Source organism: Oncorhynchus mykiss, chromosome 13 (assembly GCF_013265735.2).
Source record: "Oncorhynchus mykiss isolate Arlee chromosome 13, USDA_OmykA_1.1, whole genome shotgun sequence".
Classification (NCBI taxonomy): domain Eukaryota; kingdom Metazoa; phylum Chordata; class Actinopteri; order Salmoniformes; family Salmonidae; genus Oncorhynchus; species Oncorhynchus mykiss.
In genome coordinates, this window is record NC_048577.1 from 30992212 (window position 1) to 31010244 (window position 18033).

The window sequence follows — 18033 nt, forward strand, 5'->3', positions numbered from 1 at the left end:
ACATCTTGGACATGAGATCAACAGCCACTCATGAATTTAGGGCTCTATTCAATGTCGCTAAAGCGTTTCAGATTGCACAATAGAAATTTAAAAGGTAATTTACGATTGACATACCCGCAACATTGCCTTTACATTTAGCACACTGTTACACTGAACTTCCACGATACAGATTGAATAAAGTCCTTAGTGGGGTTGAAGAAACAGGAGGGCACTGGAAAATATGGTTATTTATGACACCATACTTTCATGTGTATATTTTGGGATGCTTGTTTGTACGTGCACAGTATGTTTTGTTTATCTAGATGTGTTACATTAACACTGGGATACTCAGAAAAATTCTAACTGTCTAGGGAAAGACTGCGTCCATATGCCACAGTTCAATTCTGTGATACATTATAAAAAAAGAGCCATGAGATGCTTTAAAAATACTAGCATGGGGATATTGGGAAGCCTGGAATTTAAACTGAATATCACTGTTTCAACATTTACTTCAAAGGAAACTATAGTTGAAACTGTGATATTCGATTACGCATGCATACATTTAGAGTACGACTGGTCCCGTGAATCGAACCCACAATCCTGGCATTGCAAGTGCCATGCTCCACCTTTACCAACTTAGCTAGAGGACCACTTATCAGGTTTCAAATCAAGTCCTCCTGCAGGTGTTTACAGGCTATTATAAACTGGGTGGTACAAGCCCTGAATGCTGACAAAACATTTATTTTTACTGCTCTAATTACGTTGGTAACCAGTTTCTAATTGCAATAAGGCACCTCGGGGGTTTGTGATGTGGCCAATGTACCACAGCTAAGTGCTGTGTCCAGGATTAATTATACTTTGTGCTTAATTTGAGTGTTGAATACACACATTGCCAGAATACTGTGATTAGGTAAAATACCATTAAATGGTGTCATTATTTTATTTGTAAATGTCACAAGAGCATATGTAGTGATAAAAATAAAAAAAAACTTAACCAACCCCAAATAATGAAAAGCACAAATATTTTATTAGTTTTTTTCTTCTAATAAGGAGCACTACAACTTGTCATTCTTAATACTCGTTCTAGAACAATTCTAAAGTTGAGGTATAAAAGGAGTTCATACAGACTCACAGGTCTTGAAACAGTGGGGTTTTATATACAAGAGAAACTGAGAGAGAGGTAGAGAGACAAGGTGGTATTTAAAATACAGTGGGACGAAGAAGAGGGAGAAATATACAAAGATACTAATAAAACAAAAAATGACACATTACATTAAACCTTTTATCGTTTGATTTGGTGCTGTGGAATTCTATGGCCGCAGGTAGAATCAAAGAATTAGAATGGTAGAATATTCTGTGGTAGAATCCTACAGTAGGTTGACTCAGTATTGGCTCAACCTGTGAAGCTCTATTTTTGCATTGAACTGTACTGTTGCTACAAAATACTGGGAGAACTCAAATTCACCAATTATAGGTAGCCATATCAATGGGGTCAATCCTGACTAAATGGCTGAAATTAAATGGATAAGGGAAATCGAGGGATTTCTAAAATGTGTGTGAAGGACGTTTTTCCCCCAGCTGTTGAGGTAAGGGCTGATTTAAATGCATTCAAGATGGCCAACAATGGCTCTAGCATTAATTCAGGAGTTATTGCTAAAATGCGGTTTCACAAATTCTCAAGTTCCAATTGGAATTTACACAGCACCAAACTACAATACCCATAACCCCCACACTGCAACCTCAACGAACATTTATCCCAAATTAAAATATGCAAATAATCATAAAAAAAAAATTATAACTCGATCCCAACCTCAGGAGAATGTTAATGACCAAACAACCAGGCAATTCTCCCAAAAAGAAAAGCAAAAATAAAGCATTGGGTTTATAAAAAGATAAAAAACAAACATTCCACAATCTGTACAGTGACATCCATTTACGACTGGTAGAAAAAGACAGGAAGAGGGAACTAATTTGGTGTAGTAGTGGCAGCATTATTTGTAAGTTATAATAAGCCATATGAAATGTTTATAATATAACAGTAAACAAGGACACTAATTTGGGTAATACAATATAAGAGCTCTCTGTAACGATGTCTGTATTTAACAAAACTCCAATTTTACATTGAAAATGTCCGTATATATGTTTAATATATAGTTTGTCCTTTCTTTATCAAAATGCCCGGTACTCTTAACAAGTGATGTATGATTGTAAAAAGAAAAAAAAAAAAAGCTGAATTTAAACTACAAAGGAAATTAAAATCAGAGAAACTCTGATTTGACTCTAAAGACTACCTTGTTTATCATAAAACCAGCGCTGCCTTTTTGGTAAAAGTTATTAAGAACAGTTAAAGCCCTTGCTGATTGGCCAAATCATAGGGCTTACCAATAGGACCTATTTTTACCAGCGGATTCTGAGATGGAGTCAAGGGAGAAAACATGCCTTCCCATGGAAGGCAACAATGCTCTGGCTCTCTGCGGCAACGATGCTCGGTCTCCACGGCACCAATACAACCAATTCTTTAGCACTGGTGTGACGGACATAACAGCCCCCCCCCCCCCCCCCATATTACCCCAAACTCAAATGCCACGAGGCCTGACAAAACCATTAAAAAAAGTACAAATACAATTCCCTCTACCAAAATGGGAGACTTTTTATTCACCAACTTTTTGGTGTGAAATATAATCATCATAATTACATTATTGATAACTGGTATTTTTGGTACGATGCAAAGTTCTAGTGTGGCCTGTGAGCTAAACAGATTATTATGAGTAGATGCTACTTTTCAAGCCCTGTCTGGACTGGGGACTTCCACCAGAGTCCTGTTCAGTAGGGCACGACGTAGCAAAACGGTTTGCGACCAAAAAAACTTATCCCTTTTGGCTAAGTTCAGGCAGTAGCATCTCCCCATATCACTCGGTTTTAAAAGGTTTTGGCCCTAATGAACAATACCCTGCTAGTGGTGAGGCCACAGTTGTTAAATACACCAAAGAAGAACTGATAAAAAAAATTAATGTAAAGGCTGAATCTACACTAGATGTACTCCATAACCTCTTTGTGACTTCACGCACTTCGGTGCATGTTGCACACCCCAGGAATGTTCTGATCCAGAGACCGTTTGGTGGAGTATAAACCCAGGGTCCTATTCATTAGTGTACACCGTAAGCTAAATATTTTGCACCGTAGCAAAAATGTATAGCAACGGCAAACGAAAACAAGCATTTCTTGTTGGACAAATTCAGGTAAGTCGCTCCCCGTTTCAGCCAGTTTTGTTCCTAATGAATACAGCCCAGCCTTACCCCATAAGGCTGGGCCGTATTTATTAAGCCTTCCCGACTGAGACATCTGAGAACTCTGTACATACAGCATAACACATCTACTCCTTTTTGGTCTGTGTCTTTGAGAAAACAAAAGTGAAGAAGCTAAATAACTTGAATATTTAAAATGAGACCCATCACTGAACACCTAAAAAAAGCCTACATGCATTGGAAGACTGTCACAAATATAAAAAAAAAAAAATCATGTCACATCCCCCCCCCCCAATGACATAGCTATCTCTGCCCCAAAACGTATTTCATGTCATCCATTTCACCGTCCCAACACCACATTTAGGTTCTATCAACAAAATGTGTTTATTTGGTGGCTGGTGCATTTCTTTGTGAAACAACGTTAGGCGGGGGGGGGGGGGGGAAGCTACAATCAACTAAAAGTAGTTGACAGACAGAGGAAAATAACATCTACAAAGAGTCTATAGCTTTTGATGACTAAGCGAAGGGGGACGCAATAGAAACGACCTCTGGAGGACTAAAGAGGATCATTAATTTCGCCACTCCCTTCATCTTCAGTCCTGTCCTCAAGCCTACTGTATGCTCAACTCCCCAGAACTACTGTCACCGGGTAGAAGCACCTGGAAAAAGGTGCAAAAGTTTGTGCTTGACAGATCTGTGTCCATGTTCCATATGAGGGGTTGTAAAAGGTGGGTGGTGTGTGCATATCTGACCTATAAAGCACTCACTTAAAAATATTCCCCCCAAACTGAAAGCATCAGCAATACTAAAAGATGGAAGGTGCCTGTGTTACTAGTTGGTTCTCAGAGGAATAGAAGGAGGGTGACAATTATCAGGTTGGGGGAAGGAGAGAGGACATCACTTTGGTACAAGCAAGGTGAGCAGAGCTCGTTTTGTGATCCCTTTCGCCACAGCGCCTGGCGTTAGTGTGTGTGTGTGACCACTATCACATGCATCAACACCAGAACCTCACAGGGGACAGGTAATGGACAGGCTGTGAACACTGGAGTTGACATGAACATATACACAGGTAACGTACAGTCATCAGTGATCATCACCTGCCCTACACAGCCAGGTTGGTTGGGTTAGTAGTTCCCCAAAGGTCCTGGAGGCGGCGAGGGGTTATGATGTCATGATCAGGCGCCAGTCAGTCTCCTCCCCTAAAATTCATCATGAAGACAAAGGAGCCTCCAGAATTTCTGTAGGATGGAAGGAAGGTAAATGTCTTCTGTTCACTTGTCCATCTTAACGGTCCACAGAAGTGTGTGTACAGCGCCTGGCATGAGTTGCCCAGTCCGGACCGAGTGGAGAGGCGGGCAGGATGGAGGGGTGGAAGAAAAGGGGGGTGTGTCTCAGTTGGAGGTGTCAGAGTGAACGCTGCCAGGGGGGCCTGGTGGAGAGGTGACGGAGGGGGGTTGGGTGTTGTCCTGCCAGCTGTTGCTAGGCTAGAAGTAAAGAACCAGGATAGAAAAACAAAGACAGTTTTGTTTCACCTGTTAATACAGGTGTGTTGTGACCCTAGTAAAATCCACTTGTAAAACACTGCAAATACATTTGCCTGGACTACAAATACCTGGTTGATAGGCATGCATTTCTTTCGGTCTAAATTAAAGGGATACAAAAAGAAAGACAATTAGGGAGATTTGACTCACGTCGAGGCGGCGTGGGATGTAGAGTGAGCTAGTGGTCAGCTCCTCATAGCCTGCCGTCAGGTGTGTAGCACGGTGCAGGGTATCCACCTGGAGGGAGACAAGACAGGCGCCATCAGGCGAGATGCATGCACACACACACACTTTCCTTGTTTTACTATCCTTGGGGGGAATTTTAGGTCCCCACAAGCATAGAAAAACACCCCCACACACACACGACATGGGTTCAAAAATAATTTGTTTCCTTTCAAATACTTTGTGCATGTTTGGAAGATAACATTTGAACCCAGGTCTGGCACGCACATAAACGTACTTGCGGATCAATCAGGGGATAGTGTCACACAAACACAGGTGGTCATGAAAGGAACTTTAAAGCTTCCACAAACCTCTGCTGTATCTGTCAACGCAAAAACAGCATGGCTCTTGGTTCGGACTTCTGGTTCCCTACTAGCTAACCTCTAATCACTTGTCTGTACAACCCTCACTTTCTGCCTCTCTGCAGTCACAAAACGCTGCCTACCGTCCGGTTAGCCAGGGAGAATCTCAAAATTGCATTTGTCCTCTCTCCTCGCCTCCTTATCAAAACCTCTCTCTGGGATGAGAAGGCCAGCGGTCTCTCCCCTCTGACATTCTCCTCCAATGGGTTTTGAGAAGGATGCGAGGGGAGCAGCGGACACGACGACTCAAGGAAAGGATTTTCCCTCAGCCTCTCTGACACTGACCGTCAGGCTGTTTACAGCAGAAATCTGTGGATCCTCTTCAACAACAACAGCGCACTTCCACAGGTTTACAAACAGAACAGTGACGAGGTGGAGGGCAACAACAACGGCAGAGTAATGGGGGAGTAGAGGGGGCCTCAGGCTTCTGTGGTGACAGGATGGAGAGAGATAGCAATGGGCTGCATGCGTCCAAAACGGCACCATCTCTCTCAAAAGTAGTGCACTACATAGGGAATAGGGTGCCATTTGGAGAAGCAAATGTGGACATAGAGCGATGAAATGGATGGATAAATAACTGGGGGAGAATGGTAAGGTAGGCACACCAAAGGCTTAACTGAAACAAGGTTATGTGGAGGGGGCTGGAGAGAGACGGGAGGTTGTTCAAAATGCACCACGAGGTGTGTTTCTCTACTAAGTGGACCAGGGACAGGAGGTCTTGGGTTGGGTGTTAAAGAATCAGGGGTGATGCTAGGGCAGGGGTGAGGAGAGGGAGGTTGGGGTCATCATAGCTAGTAGGTGCTAGGAGGAGCTGCTGTTCCAGGATTTTTTGGGTCACTGGTTTTGGGGTGGCAAAATCCTGGAAACCTCCCCAAAATGCCCTGTTTTTTTCTTCTTCCAGAAATCTTGTTTGAACAAATTCCAGGATTGCCTTCACAATTCACTCCTGATTCCAGAAATCCTCCAACCATGATTTCAGGAAAACCAGGACATTTTGGGAACATTACAGGAATTGTGCAACCCTATAGGGACTGGGTTGGAGGGAGTTGTGGTATTGAGGCAGGCTTTCCTAGAGGTCCTCAGTGCCTACCTGGGGCTGCAGAGAGGGGGCGATGTTGAGGACGGCCTCCCCAGCCCCGTTGAGGTTTGAGGGGTGCAGGCCGAGGTAGGCAGCAGCTGCAGCGTCGCCTGCATGAGACAAGCTGTATGACCCCGACGACCCTGCAGGCAACACACGCTGTGTCAGCCAATCAGGCATCTCAGTGTGGCTCTGTCAGTCAGACACCTCTGTGCGGCCGTGTCAGCCAAATCAGGCACCGCATTGTGCCAGGGGTCAGAGATCAGAGTTCAACCAGGAAGTTAAAGGACACTGTTTGCTAGTATTGAAAACATGAGGATCGTGGACCACAGTCAGAGTATTTAGAATGGGTTGAGCAGTGAATTAGTCCCTCATGACACAGCCTTCTGGGTGTCAAGATGATCCAATACATGTACAGACGGATCCTCAATTCCCAACTTCCTCACATTGCTGTGAATTAAGTATGAGACGAGCGCAGGAGAATATGAAAATGGCCAAACTATAGGCCAACTGCAACTTTCTTGTTTGAAACGGACCAAAATCAAGACAACACAAATATGTCTTATTAGATTAAAAAAATCAGGTCAACGTTTTAGTTACACTGTAACAAGTGAGCATCATAAAGTGGAAGTCAGACATAATCAGTTGGCAAGTCTTGAGTCCTAACACTCGACAGTCCACCAGCGAGCTGTAATCTTACTGCGGTAGAGGCAGACCATAGAAATAGAATCCAGATAATAGATTCTATTTCCATGAGGCAGGCATACAGCACGGCTCACAATGACTGAATGGTACATCACCTACCTGCTCCTGTCTGCTTCCTGAGCAAATAGGGGTAGCTGGTACATAAGGGTGTGTGTGTGTGCTTGCGTGTGCTTGCGTGTGTGTATATACTGTACACTCGTGTGTGTGTGTGTGTGTATACTGTACACTAATGTAAAGGTGTGCTGGCCCCTACATAAAGACAGTTTGCAGTAGTAGTAGGCTAAATAAATAATGTTAAAATGATGACATCGAAAGAGGAAGTGGTGAAATTGAACAGAGACCATTCAGAAAAGAAAAAAAACACATTGGTTAGTGATTGGAATTGGATTTATGATCAGATGGGGGATGACGGTCATTTCCTACTACATCAAAGATGCTGCTGAGTCAAGATACATTTAACCCTGAAAATGACCACTTTCTACAACAATAAAGCAACTTTTAACAAGGAGATTATCAATCTGGCTCAAAGTAAGATAGTGTAAATAATCTCTCCTCTATAGAAAACCTGTGAGTGCAATAACATCACAGCAACGCAGACAACAAACAAGCAGAAGAGCAGTAGAAAAGTCTGATGGAGAGCCAGACAGAGGCATACAGCCAGACAGAGAGCGAGCCAGACAGAGAGTCCTCGTTCCATGTATGTGGTTCTACACTTCTGCCAGTGTGTATGAACTACACTGTGTGTGTGTAATAGCATGAACATCAGCTGATTGGTGTGAGGAGGCAGGGTGATTGAGATATGGATGGAGGGGTGGGGGTCAGGGGTGGTTGGAAGGGGCACACGGTACCTGAGTTGGGCGTCGCCGGAGAGTTAGCCTGGCTAGCCTGCGCCGACACGCTGGCAGCATCCACCGCTGTTTTAACTGCGTAGAGGTTCGCTTCCTCCTGGAACTTACCAATGTTCTTCTTGTACCGTATTCTCTTGTTGCCGAACCAATTAGAAACCTGACGGGGAGACGGATAGACCAGTGTATTAGTCAGTGTTTCCCTTAGATTTCTTTCCAGGGTTGTATTCATCAGTGCACACCGTAGCAAAAGGTTTCCCAACGGAAAACGAAAACAAGCGTTCTTACTGGAAAATGTCAGGTAGTCCATCTCTGTTTCAGTACATTTTCAGTCACCTGACACTTTCAATTGAAACCAAATAAAGCCAAATTATTTTAGGCAGGGGAACCGGCCCCCATCTATACACTAGAATGGGAAAAGCTGGTTTCAGTACTGATAAGTCCACTGGCAGCAGAAGCGTGTGGTGCGGTACGGTACCTGTGAGACTGTGATGGCACACTTCTTGGCCAGCTCTTCTTTGGCCTCCTCACTAGGGTAGGGATTGGACAGGTGGGAGTAGAAGTACTCGTTCAGCACCTCTGTAGCCTGCTTGTTGAAGTTACGCCTCTTACGCCTGACAGAGACATCGATACGACACACACACACACAAAGTCAGTCAGACAATATTCATAATCTCGGAACAATTTTAAAACGCGCTGCAGATTACAAATTAAATTACTGCAAAACTCTTGAAAAGCACACACAGACCTGGCGTCGAGGAATCTGGAGCGTAGAATCATAACGGCCTCACAAGTGCTCTGTTTGAGCTGCATCTGGATGGAGCTGAACTTGCGGTGGATGATGGCCACCATGCGCTCGATCTCCTTGGGAGAGATGGGCCGCGTGCGACTCTGCTCCCTCAGCAGGTTCATCACGTGGTTGGTGAACTCACTGCACGCCTGGGGTGTAGGGCGGAGGAGGAGGAGGGAGAGATGGGACTTTCAAAACAAATTTGAAACTTAAATTCAGTTATACAAAATAATACAAATTCTCAGGAACAAACCAATCTTTGAAGGACAGCGAAATGTGTGTGCTGTTCCTATTTCTCCAGCTTAGATTGGGAAATCTGTGTAAATGAGTCTCTCCCTCTCTCCTACCTGTTCATATTTCTCCAGCTCAGAGTGGTAGATCTGTCTGATCTGTGCCAGCTTGGCTCTGTAGTCTGAGTGTTCGATGCCGCCGTCGGCACCGGGTGACCCTCCTGCTGCTGCTGCGGCCGCAGCTGCTGCAGCCGAGCCCCCGCCCTTCTCCGGGCCAGACACGCCCTCAGCCAGCAGCATGTTGTCCAGGCGCATGATCTGGGGGTCTGGGGGGTCCTCATCCTGAATGCCTCGGATACTCAGCACTTGAGGCGAAAAAAAAGAAGAAATTCAATATATCAAATCAATCAGGCATTAAGGATAAAAAGGGTTGTCTCAACTGCAACGTCAGGCTCATTCAGATTCAACCCCCCCTTTTCCCTTCTTTAAAAAAAAAACTTTATTTAACTAGGCAAGTCAGTTAAGAACTTAACAAATTCTTATTTTCAATGACGGCCTAGTGGGGCAGAATGACAGATTTGTACCATGTCAGCCCTGGGATTTGAACTTGCAGCCTTCCGGTTACTAGTCCAACGCTCTAACCACTAGGCTACCCTGCCGCCCCTTACACTTAACTTAAAGTAGATCTGAGGAAGTTGGATAGGTATAGGCAATATGGTAGTAAAACGGTCAGTAAAAGCTGTACAAACAACCCTGCCAATTCTCTCGTCACTTAGCTATTAGTCACAAATGGCACCCTAAAAGCAGTGCACTATAAAGGGGATAGGGTTCTAAAGTAGCAGTACCGTATTCTAACACCAGGTGGCAGTGTGGCGCCTCAGTTAGTGGCAAGCTGCCAGTACAGAGCAGAGAGAGGCAGGCAGGCAGCAGCAATGTGAGACATGGGCGGAGTAATGGGAGTGCATGTGCTGTCACTACAAGCTCGGCTGGCCATAAGTACAGCTTTCAGCCGCTGCGCTATTCCACTGTATTAAACCCAGGACCTCTGTCAGCCCCCAGCCATGCACTCATCTCTCTCTCTCTCTCTTACTGATAGACACACACACGGAGGCACACAGTACACTCAGGTGCAAAAACACGCGTACACACTGCTCTCAATGCACACAGACTCCTATACACAAACTTCTGACTCACAGCCTTTGTTTTAACACCATCATGCAGGCTCAGAAAGCTACTGGTTTTGGCTTTTAGTACAGGAGTGCTACAGGCCCCTTATACCACCTTCACTCTACTGAGCCAAACCAAGCCAAGATGCTTGCCTGGGTCGTTTGCACATTGACCATAGTTGCTTGAAAGGGCAATGTAAGCAACTATGGTCAATGTGCAAACGACCCAGGCAAGCATCTTGGCTTGGTTTGGCTCAGTAGAGTGAAGGTGGTATAAGGGGCCTGTAGCACTCCTGTACTAAAAGCCAAGACCAGTAGCTTTCTGAGCCTGTTCTGTCCAATTTACTGTTCTGCTGCTAACAGTACAGGAATATATTCTGAACAAAAATATGTAAAAGTGTTGGCCTCATGTTTCATGAGCTGAAATAATTGAGAAATAAGCTTTTTGTGCATATGGGACATTTCTGGATCTTTTGTGTGCACAAATGTCTTTACATTCCCGTTTGTGAGCATTCCTCCTTCGTCAAGATAATCCATCCACCTGACAGGTGTGGCATCAAGAAGTTGATTAAAGAGCATGGTAATTACACACTAAAAATGTGCAGTTGTGTCACACAACACAGATGTCTCAAGTTGAGGGAGCGTGCAATTGGCATGTTGACTGCAGGAATGTCCACCAGAGCTGCTGACATGTAATGTTCATTTCTCTATTATAAGCCGCAGCCGTTGTTTAAGAAAATTTGGCAGTACGCCCAACGCCCAACTGGCCTCACAACACGTGAAACAACGCCAGCCCAGGATCTCCACATGCGTCTTCTTCACCCGCAGGATGATCTGAGACCAGCCACCCGGACACCCTCTGCCCTCCCAGGCCCATCCATGGCTGCGCCCCTGCCCATTCATGTGAAATCCATAGATTACGGCCTAATGAATTCATTTCAATTGCCTGATTTCCTTATATGAACTGTAAATCCGTGAAATTGTTGCATATCGCTTTTATATTTTTGTTCAGTATATAAACGTGTGTGTATGTCGACGGGGTTGGGTACAGCTGGAGACATTTCCCTCTTGCATGGAATAATAAAGTATTTTTGTTAAAGCCATTACTAGCAGCTGTAAATGCCTTGTTCTGCACAGCTTACAGTTCTGGAACAGAGGAAAAACAGGACAATTCTATTTCTACCAGATTTGTTCTCTCTGGGTTACCACAGCCACGGGAGAGAGTTATGCTGAACAGTAAATGCATCCTCTGGGATATTTCCTGCAGTTCAATGTTAATGATATAGGCCTACCAATTGATTCTTGAAAATGATACACAACCAAGTGGCAGGGTTGCTGTTGGACTACAACACAAACTCTGGATTGTGGCTTTAACATGTAGTTACTGAACACTTGAGGTAAGGATGTTTGCACAATAAAGTCAGTATCCCTTCTTTTAGTGTACTACTTTAAAGTGCATCCTAACAATTCTGCCCACTCTCTCCCCCATCAGTCTTCACATCCCCTAAACAATGCTCTCTTCTCTTAACTTCTATCCAACTTTCCCTCCTTTTCTATAAACTTTTTTCCTCCCCTGCTGTTGCCCTCCTTTTTCTTGTTCCCTCTTGCCTGTTGTTTTCACCATCTAGATCCGCTTTCTCTCGGTTCTCTCCGAGACACATTCCTTCTCTCTGTTGCTCCCCCTCTCATGGCTCAGGAATGTAGCAGACCCAGCGGACTGAACGAATGACCCCGATTGGCCCATCCCTCTCTCCCTCCTTTTCTCTCCCTCTCCACTAACAAAGCTGTACTTTAGTACTTATAGGCTAGTTAGAGAGAAAGTGCTTTTAAGATGTGTATGCAAACTATGCAACCACTTCCTACTTTTTCTAAAGTTTGGTGTGTGCTGGTCTGAGTAGATTGCTTTAATAGTGTTAGAGGATTAGCCTATCCTGCTATCCTGTGTGTGTTGTGCATCTGTGCTCTCCAGTAAGTTTGTAGCTTCCAGAGTGTGTGTGTGTAGAAGTCAGTGTGAGCTGTCCGGTCCCAGACACTGTTCCAGACTAACCATTTCCCGATCCAGCAGAGGCAGCAGCCAGTGCAATACACTAGAGGCTCAGAATATTCATCAGACATTGGCTCGAAAAACTTGAAATAGTATTTATTACCTACCAAATATTTTAGCTGCGCTTGACTGAGCTTGTGTAGACCAACAACGCCAATGGAATAGTCCCAAAGGTACAAACCCCACCCATCTAGCACTCCAGGCAAAACACACTTAATCAAATAAATGTGGTCAGGTAGTGTTATACATGGATGCAGTGATCATAGAAGGAGTAGCCAACTGACCTACAGCCCAAAGGGTCAATCATGCCTCTCCGGGTCTTTCCCCTCCATCCGGCCCCCAACCTCTCTGCTGAGACACACCCTCCCACCCGGCATTATTATAGCCCCCAGCTGTAGCCCCTAATGACCTCAAATTCCACTAATTACTACAATTATTAAGCTGTGATTTCTGACAATCACACACACAAAACTATTAGGGCCGACGCACTCAGTACTGAGCAGTCGTAATGCATTTTCCAATAAAGCAATAAGGAGCTGGTGTGTGCGGCCACAATACAATTCTATAGTAAAAACCACACAATAGCACCCTAGGGTTAGGCAGGTTGTGTGGCATTGAGAAACTGGCAGGGAGAAGAGAAGAGGCACAAGGCGAGAAATAGAGGAGAGCTACAGCCATACTATGAAATATTCAGGCTCTCCAGCTGGGGTTTCCACTGCATACATAATACCGAAGCTCATTTCTGCCTCACAGCCAAAATCGCTATGCTGTGTCGTAGACACACCTGGTTTCTGCACACAGGCTAGAACACAATTGTGCGTAGTAGACCTAGTAGGTAGCGCAGGTAGGTAGGTACACACCCACTCTCTAAGCCCCTCAAACTCAACTCGGGAGTTCAAAGCCAGTTCCACTGCATTTTTTAAATATTGTTTTTTTTTTTTACATGGTTTTTAATTGCTCCTCTCTATTCAGGGAGTGATTTAGACCAGGGACACCAGGTGTGTAATTAATGATCAGGTAGAACAGAAAAGCAGCTGACCTCGATGGGTCAGAGTTGAGAAGCCCTGGCTCTCGGGCTACATGTGTGGCAGGGTGAGGTTGAAGGCCACCCTAACAGAGCAGCAGTGTCTTCAGTAAATTAGGGGGAGATGCATGTACCCCGAACACATTCAAGCCATCATCCATCCCTCAGCTCATGGCGCACACACACACTTCTGTCTTCTCTCGCTCTGTCCTGCATCCCCTTTTCACTCTGACGACCCCCCCCCCCCACACACACGCTCTTGTATCCCCCTTTCTCCTCTCTCCCAGCGCCTCCCTCTGTTCTCCATTTCAGTCGAGTTCTCCATGTGAGCTGCAATCCCTCATGCTGTCAGCCCCCACCTCTCCTCCTCCTCTCCTCCCTGTAGACAGACAGGATTAGCATTTTAATTGCATCAGCTCCTTTGAGTATTCTCAGCCTTTCGCTGAGGGAGAAAACCAGGGAGAGGGGGAGAAGGGAAAAATAAAAAAGGTAAGGAGAAAGGGTAGCCTAGAAGGAGAACCAAGGAGAATTGGAAAAACAAGGAAGTCACAGGAGCAGACATAAAAGCAGAGAGAGAGGCAGAAAAAAGAAAAAAAAAAAGTGGCAAGAGGGAACAGCAGAATGATAAGAATGGAAATGCTCTTACTTATTCCATAACTGGCCATAAATAAATCCAGAGGAAAAGAATGGTTGAACAGAAAGAAAGTTAAAAGCTACATGTAACCTTTACACAAGAAAAAAAAAACTACATACGAGTCGAGGCTTGACATTCAGGCGAATTCGCCGCCAGTACCAAGTGAAAGGATGTGCAGTAAACTTTGTGAAATAAATTCACTATGAGCAAACTTCCCAGTCTAAGACGAGGTAGAAAATATGATAAAAATATCACATATATATATATAAAACAACATTTTAAATATTTTCAACTCAGTTCTATGACACCCATATAATTCTATAATGAGTACTCGTCATTTGAAATGTTATGATGAAAGCAACCTAGTGAGCGTTCTGTGGCATCAGGAAGGAAGGAGTGTAAAAGTGACTCTGGGCCCCGGGAGGAAATTGAAGACTGTTACTGAACCCACAGGTTGAATTAGGATCCCTATGCTACAGCGGGAGTCATCTGAGTGCTGTCTGCAGTAGTATTCCTACTCCAGGGGTATCCTCTTCCATTTTCCCTCCTCCTTCTAACACAAATAATAACATATCCCTGGTGTAACAGAGGTGGTGAAGCATGCTCAGATGACAACGAACCTTGCCTGAGACCTGAAGCAAGGCTTTAGCTCAACAGGCTAACACAGTCTTGAAACCCAGTCGGTTACGTCCACTGGCAAACATGCTGTACAAAAGGTGAGGCTAGCGGTTCATAAGTAGGGAGCTGAGGGCATCGTAACATCTTAAAGTACACAGGGTGTACATTTGGACTACATTCTCGGGCTCCCGAGTGGCGCAGCGGTCTAAGTGCTGGAGGCGTCAGTACAGACACCCTGGTTCGAATCTGTATCACAACCGGCCGTGATTGGGAGTCCCATAGGGCGGCGCAGAATTGGCCCAGCGTCTTCTGGGTTTGGCCGGAGTAGGCCGTCATTGTATATAAGAATGTGTTCTTAACGGACTTGCCTAGTTAAATAAAACATTTAAAAATGATTCATTCCACCAAACGTTTTGAGTGTTACTTTTTGGAGAGGGGCAGTAGTGAGGAAGGATGCGTCAGGTCCTGCTTTAAGCAGTGTCTGTGGTTGCATTGGTCCTCCTTACTGAAACCGTGTGGCACACACCCAGGTACACACACACAAAAAAACAAACAAACGGTCAGTGTGCTTCCTTCCTGAGTGAGGGAGTGGTGAGCAGTCAATGTCAACACAGTGTGATGAGGAGTGTGAATGGAAGATGTCCCACCCTGGGCAAACACACACCGAACACCATTAAGCATTATATCTATTGATATACTGGGTAAATCAAGATGTAGGCTAGGAGGCCTATTCACAAAACAGGTGAATGCATTGAGTTATTGAGCTTGTTTTACCTGATTTCATGTAGCTGTAGATGAAAAATTGGTTTGCCTTCCATTTGGGACTTATTTTATTGTACTGATCAACAACATTTGCATAGAAGTAGCAATCTCTTCTTTTATATAAGTTTGCGCTGTCTCTTTAAACCCAGTAATGATGTCATTCATGACAATGCACACAGTCAGTTGAGGTCGTGAAAAAGAGACATGACAGGCGATGGGGGAAAGTAGCGTTGGACATGATGGAGAGACGATTAAGTGAATTAAAGTTTTTGGTGACAAATGATTGTATTTTAGCACAAAAAGTAATAGGGTAGTGAATTGATGTTAGCTTCAGCAGTAAGCTAGAAAGGAAAGTTAGCCTACAAAGCTGGAAGCTACCGGTATCTTCTTGCATTGGAATGTGTTCTAGCCAATATGGACAGTTTTGCAAACAGTAATTAACAGTTTCAACATTTCTACATGCTGTGTCGCATTATTCAAGTGTGTTAACTTCTGTGCAGCATGAGTGGGGAGCTAACATGATGCAGCCCAGACTCCAGCGAATGAGTAAGTGGAGCAGACAAGAAGCAGGAAGCTCGAGCTATAAGGAGACATTGGTTGCGCTGATAAGAGACTTGATCCTCTCAATCACTATACAACGTAGAACACAAGTAGAAGTACCGAAAGTAACAAATTCTAGTACCGAACCGTTTTTCATGTTCTAATATCAAAAAGGTATGACGATTCAGTATACCGTACAACACGACATCTCTCCCTTTCCCCGTCTGTCTCCATCCTTCCTTCTCCATTCCATCCCTCTCCCTCAAATAAAATGTTATGTCACATGCACCTAACACAACCTTACCGTGAAATTCTTACTTACAGGCCCTTACATTTTTATATATATATACACAGTATACAATTTTACCCTGATGTCCTTACACAGCTCTCTAGTCTTGGCCATTGTGGAGAGGTTGGAGTCTGTTTGATTGAGTGTGTGGACAGGTGTCTTTTATACAGGTAACGAGTTCAAACAGGTGCAGTTAATACAGGTAATGAGTGGAGAACAGGAGGACTTCTTAAAGAAAAACTAACAGGTCTGTGAGAGCTGGAATTCTTAGTGGTTGGTAGGTGATCAAATACTTATGTCATGCAATAAAATGCAAATGAATTACTTAAAAATCATATGTGATTTTCTGGATTTCTGTTTTAGATGCTGTCTCTCAGTTGAAGTGTACCTATGATAAAAATTACAGACCTCTACATGCTTTGTAAGTAGGAAAACCTGCAAAATGTTGTACTTGTTCTCCCCACTGTATGTATGTATGTATGTATATATATAAATAACACAGCGTTGTTGGTTAATAAGTAAGTAAAATATTTTAATAGAAAAGTTACAATAAAACAAGGCTATATAAAAAGGAGTGCGGGGGGGGGGGGGTGTACAGGTTAGTCGAGGTGATATGTACATGTAGGCACCTCATCTTCCCCCTCCTTCCCCCTCTTCTGTTTCATCAGCCCAGCTGCCTGCTTTCCCGTGCTCGTTAGTCACCTCTGAAGGAGCTCCTAAAGACTTTGAAAAATGAACTCTCATTTGAGAGGTTGTTAATTTGCAGCGTAATGCAAATGAGGTGCCAATTAAGCAATAGATCAGAGGAGCAGCGGCCATTTATAACAAACCAACGAGTACCATGACAGTCAGATGTTACCGGGGAGAGAGCTGGATGGTGGTTGTCTGATTACACTAGCACTCACTCTAATCAAACACAGTGATTATATTAAAATAGTATTATAGCACAGATCTATGGAACTGGTAAGTAGGTACTACAATGTACTCTAATTAGTTAAGCTACTCACAAACAGCCTGCTTAAAACAAACTATTTATTTTACCTTTGTTTAACTAGGCAAGTCAGTTAAGAACAGAATTTTCAATGACGGCCTAGGAACAGTGGGTTAACTGCTTGTTCAGGGGCAGAACGACAGATTTGTACTTTGTCAGCTCGGGGAATTGAACTTGCAACCTTTCGGTTACTAGCCCAACGCTCTAACCACTACGCTACCCTATACAGCCTGTAGAGCAGGTTTCCCCAAGTGGTTTTATTTGTCCCTCCAAGTGGTCTATGCAAAAAATAATTTGATGAATTGTTGGACAGTAGACTGTAAAACACCAGGAAATCAGCTCCAAGTGATTTTAATTGAGGAAATCTGTTCCAAAAGTACTCCCATGAGACAAGAGACAAGTGATTCTATACAAAATGTTAACAAGGTTTGAAATTGTGTTTAGTCCAATTATATCGTTTTGGACTTCTTGCGATGAATTTGCGGTAATTATGTTCCGGCCTCCTGACCATCCGCCCGTGGCTGAATCTAGTTGATGATCCCTGCTGCAGACGAGTTTTGTTTATGTGTATTATTGTATGAGTGTTGTGTTTACACCTTTGTGGGAGACTGCCAGATTAGAGTAGATTAACCAACCAATTAGTATCCAATGCCTAAATCCAAGGTGTCACCAATCTAAACTCCCTCTCCGGAGAACAACACAGCAGCTCCACATGTTAACCAGGAGAAGAAGTCCTAATACTGCCAATAAGCCACTACCTAATCCTGGGCAGTCTCACACACACATAAGGAAGGTGCAAGCCACAACATATACCAGTGTGTGGTCTATTAAATCAAGTTACTATGCCCATTTTATTTATTTATTATTATATATTTTTTTTTACATGTCTGTTAAAAAGTAATGCACTTTAAAAGGCACGGGGGGGGGGGGGGGGGGGGGGCATTTTGGACACAGTCATGGTGTGTGTG

At 44.0% G+C, this 18033-nt stretch overlaps 1 protein-coding gene across 6 annotated transcripts in view; it reads right to left on the reverse strand.

Moving 5' to 3' along the window:
- Positions 1-984: 984 nt before the first annotated feature.
- The window catches only part of LOC110486102 (pre-B-cell leukemia transcription factor 1), a 54398-nt gene continuing 37349 nt past the window's right edge, over positions 985-18033 (reverse strand). For 2 of the 6 annotated variants that reach the window (XM_036940752.1, XM_036940754.1), the window contains 7 exons: positions 9115-9362; positions 8726-8916; positions 8456-8591; positions 7981-8137; positions 6440-6570; positions 4916-5002; positions 985-4708 (listed from right to left, as the gene is read on the reverse strand). In XM_036940752.1, coding sequence (XP_036796647.1) covers positions 4616-4708; positions 4916-5002; positions 6440-6570; positions 7981-8137; positions 8456-8591; positions 8726-8916; positions 9115-9362 — 1043 coding nt within the window. In that variant the 3' untranslated portion in view covers positions 985-4615. Of the gene's footprint in view, positions 4709-4915; positions 5003-6439; positions 6571-7980; positions 8138-8455; positions 8592-8725; positions 8917-9114; positions 9363-16166; positions 16193-18033 lie in introns of those variants that run through there. The other 4 variants (XM_021557451.2, XM_021557453.2, XM_036940755.1 and 1 more) reach the window with 3 other exon arrangements.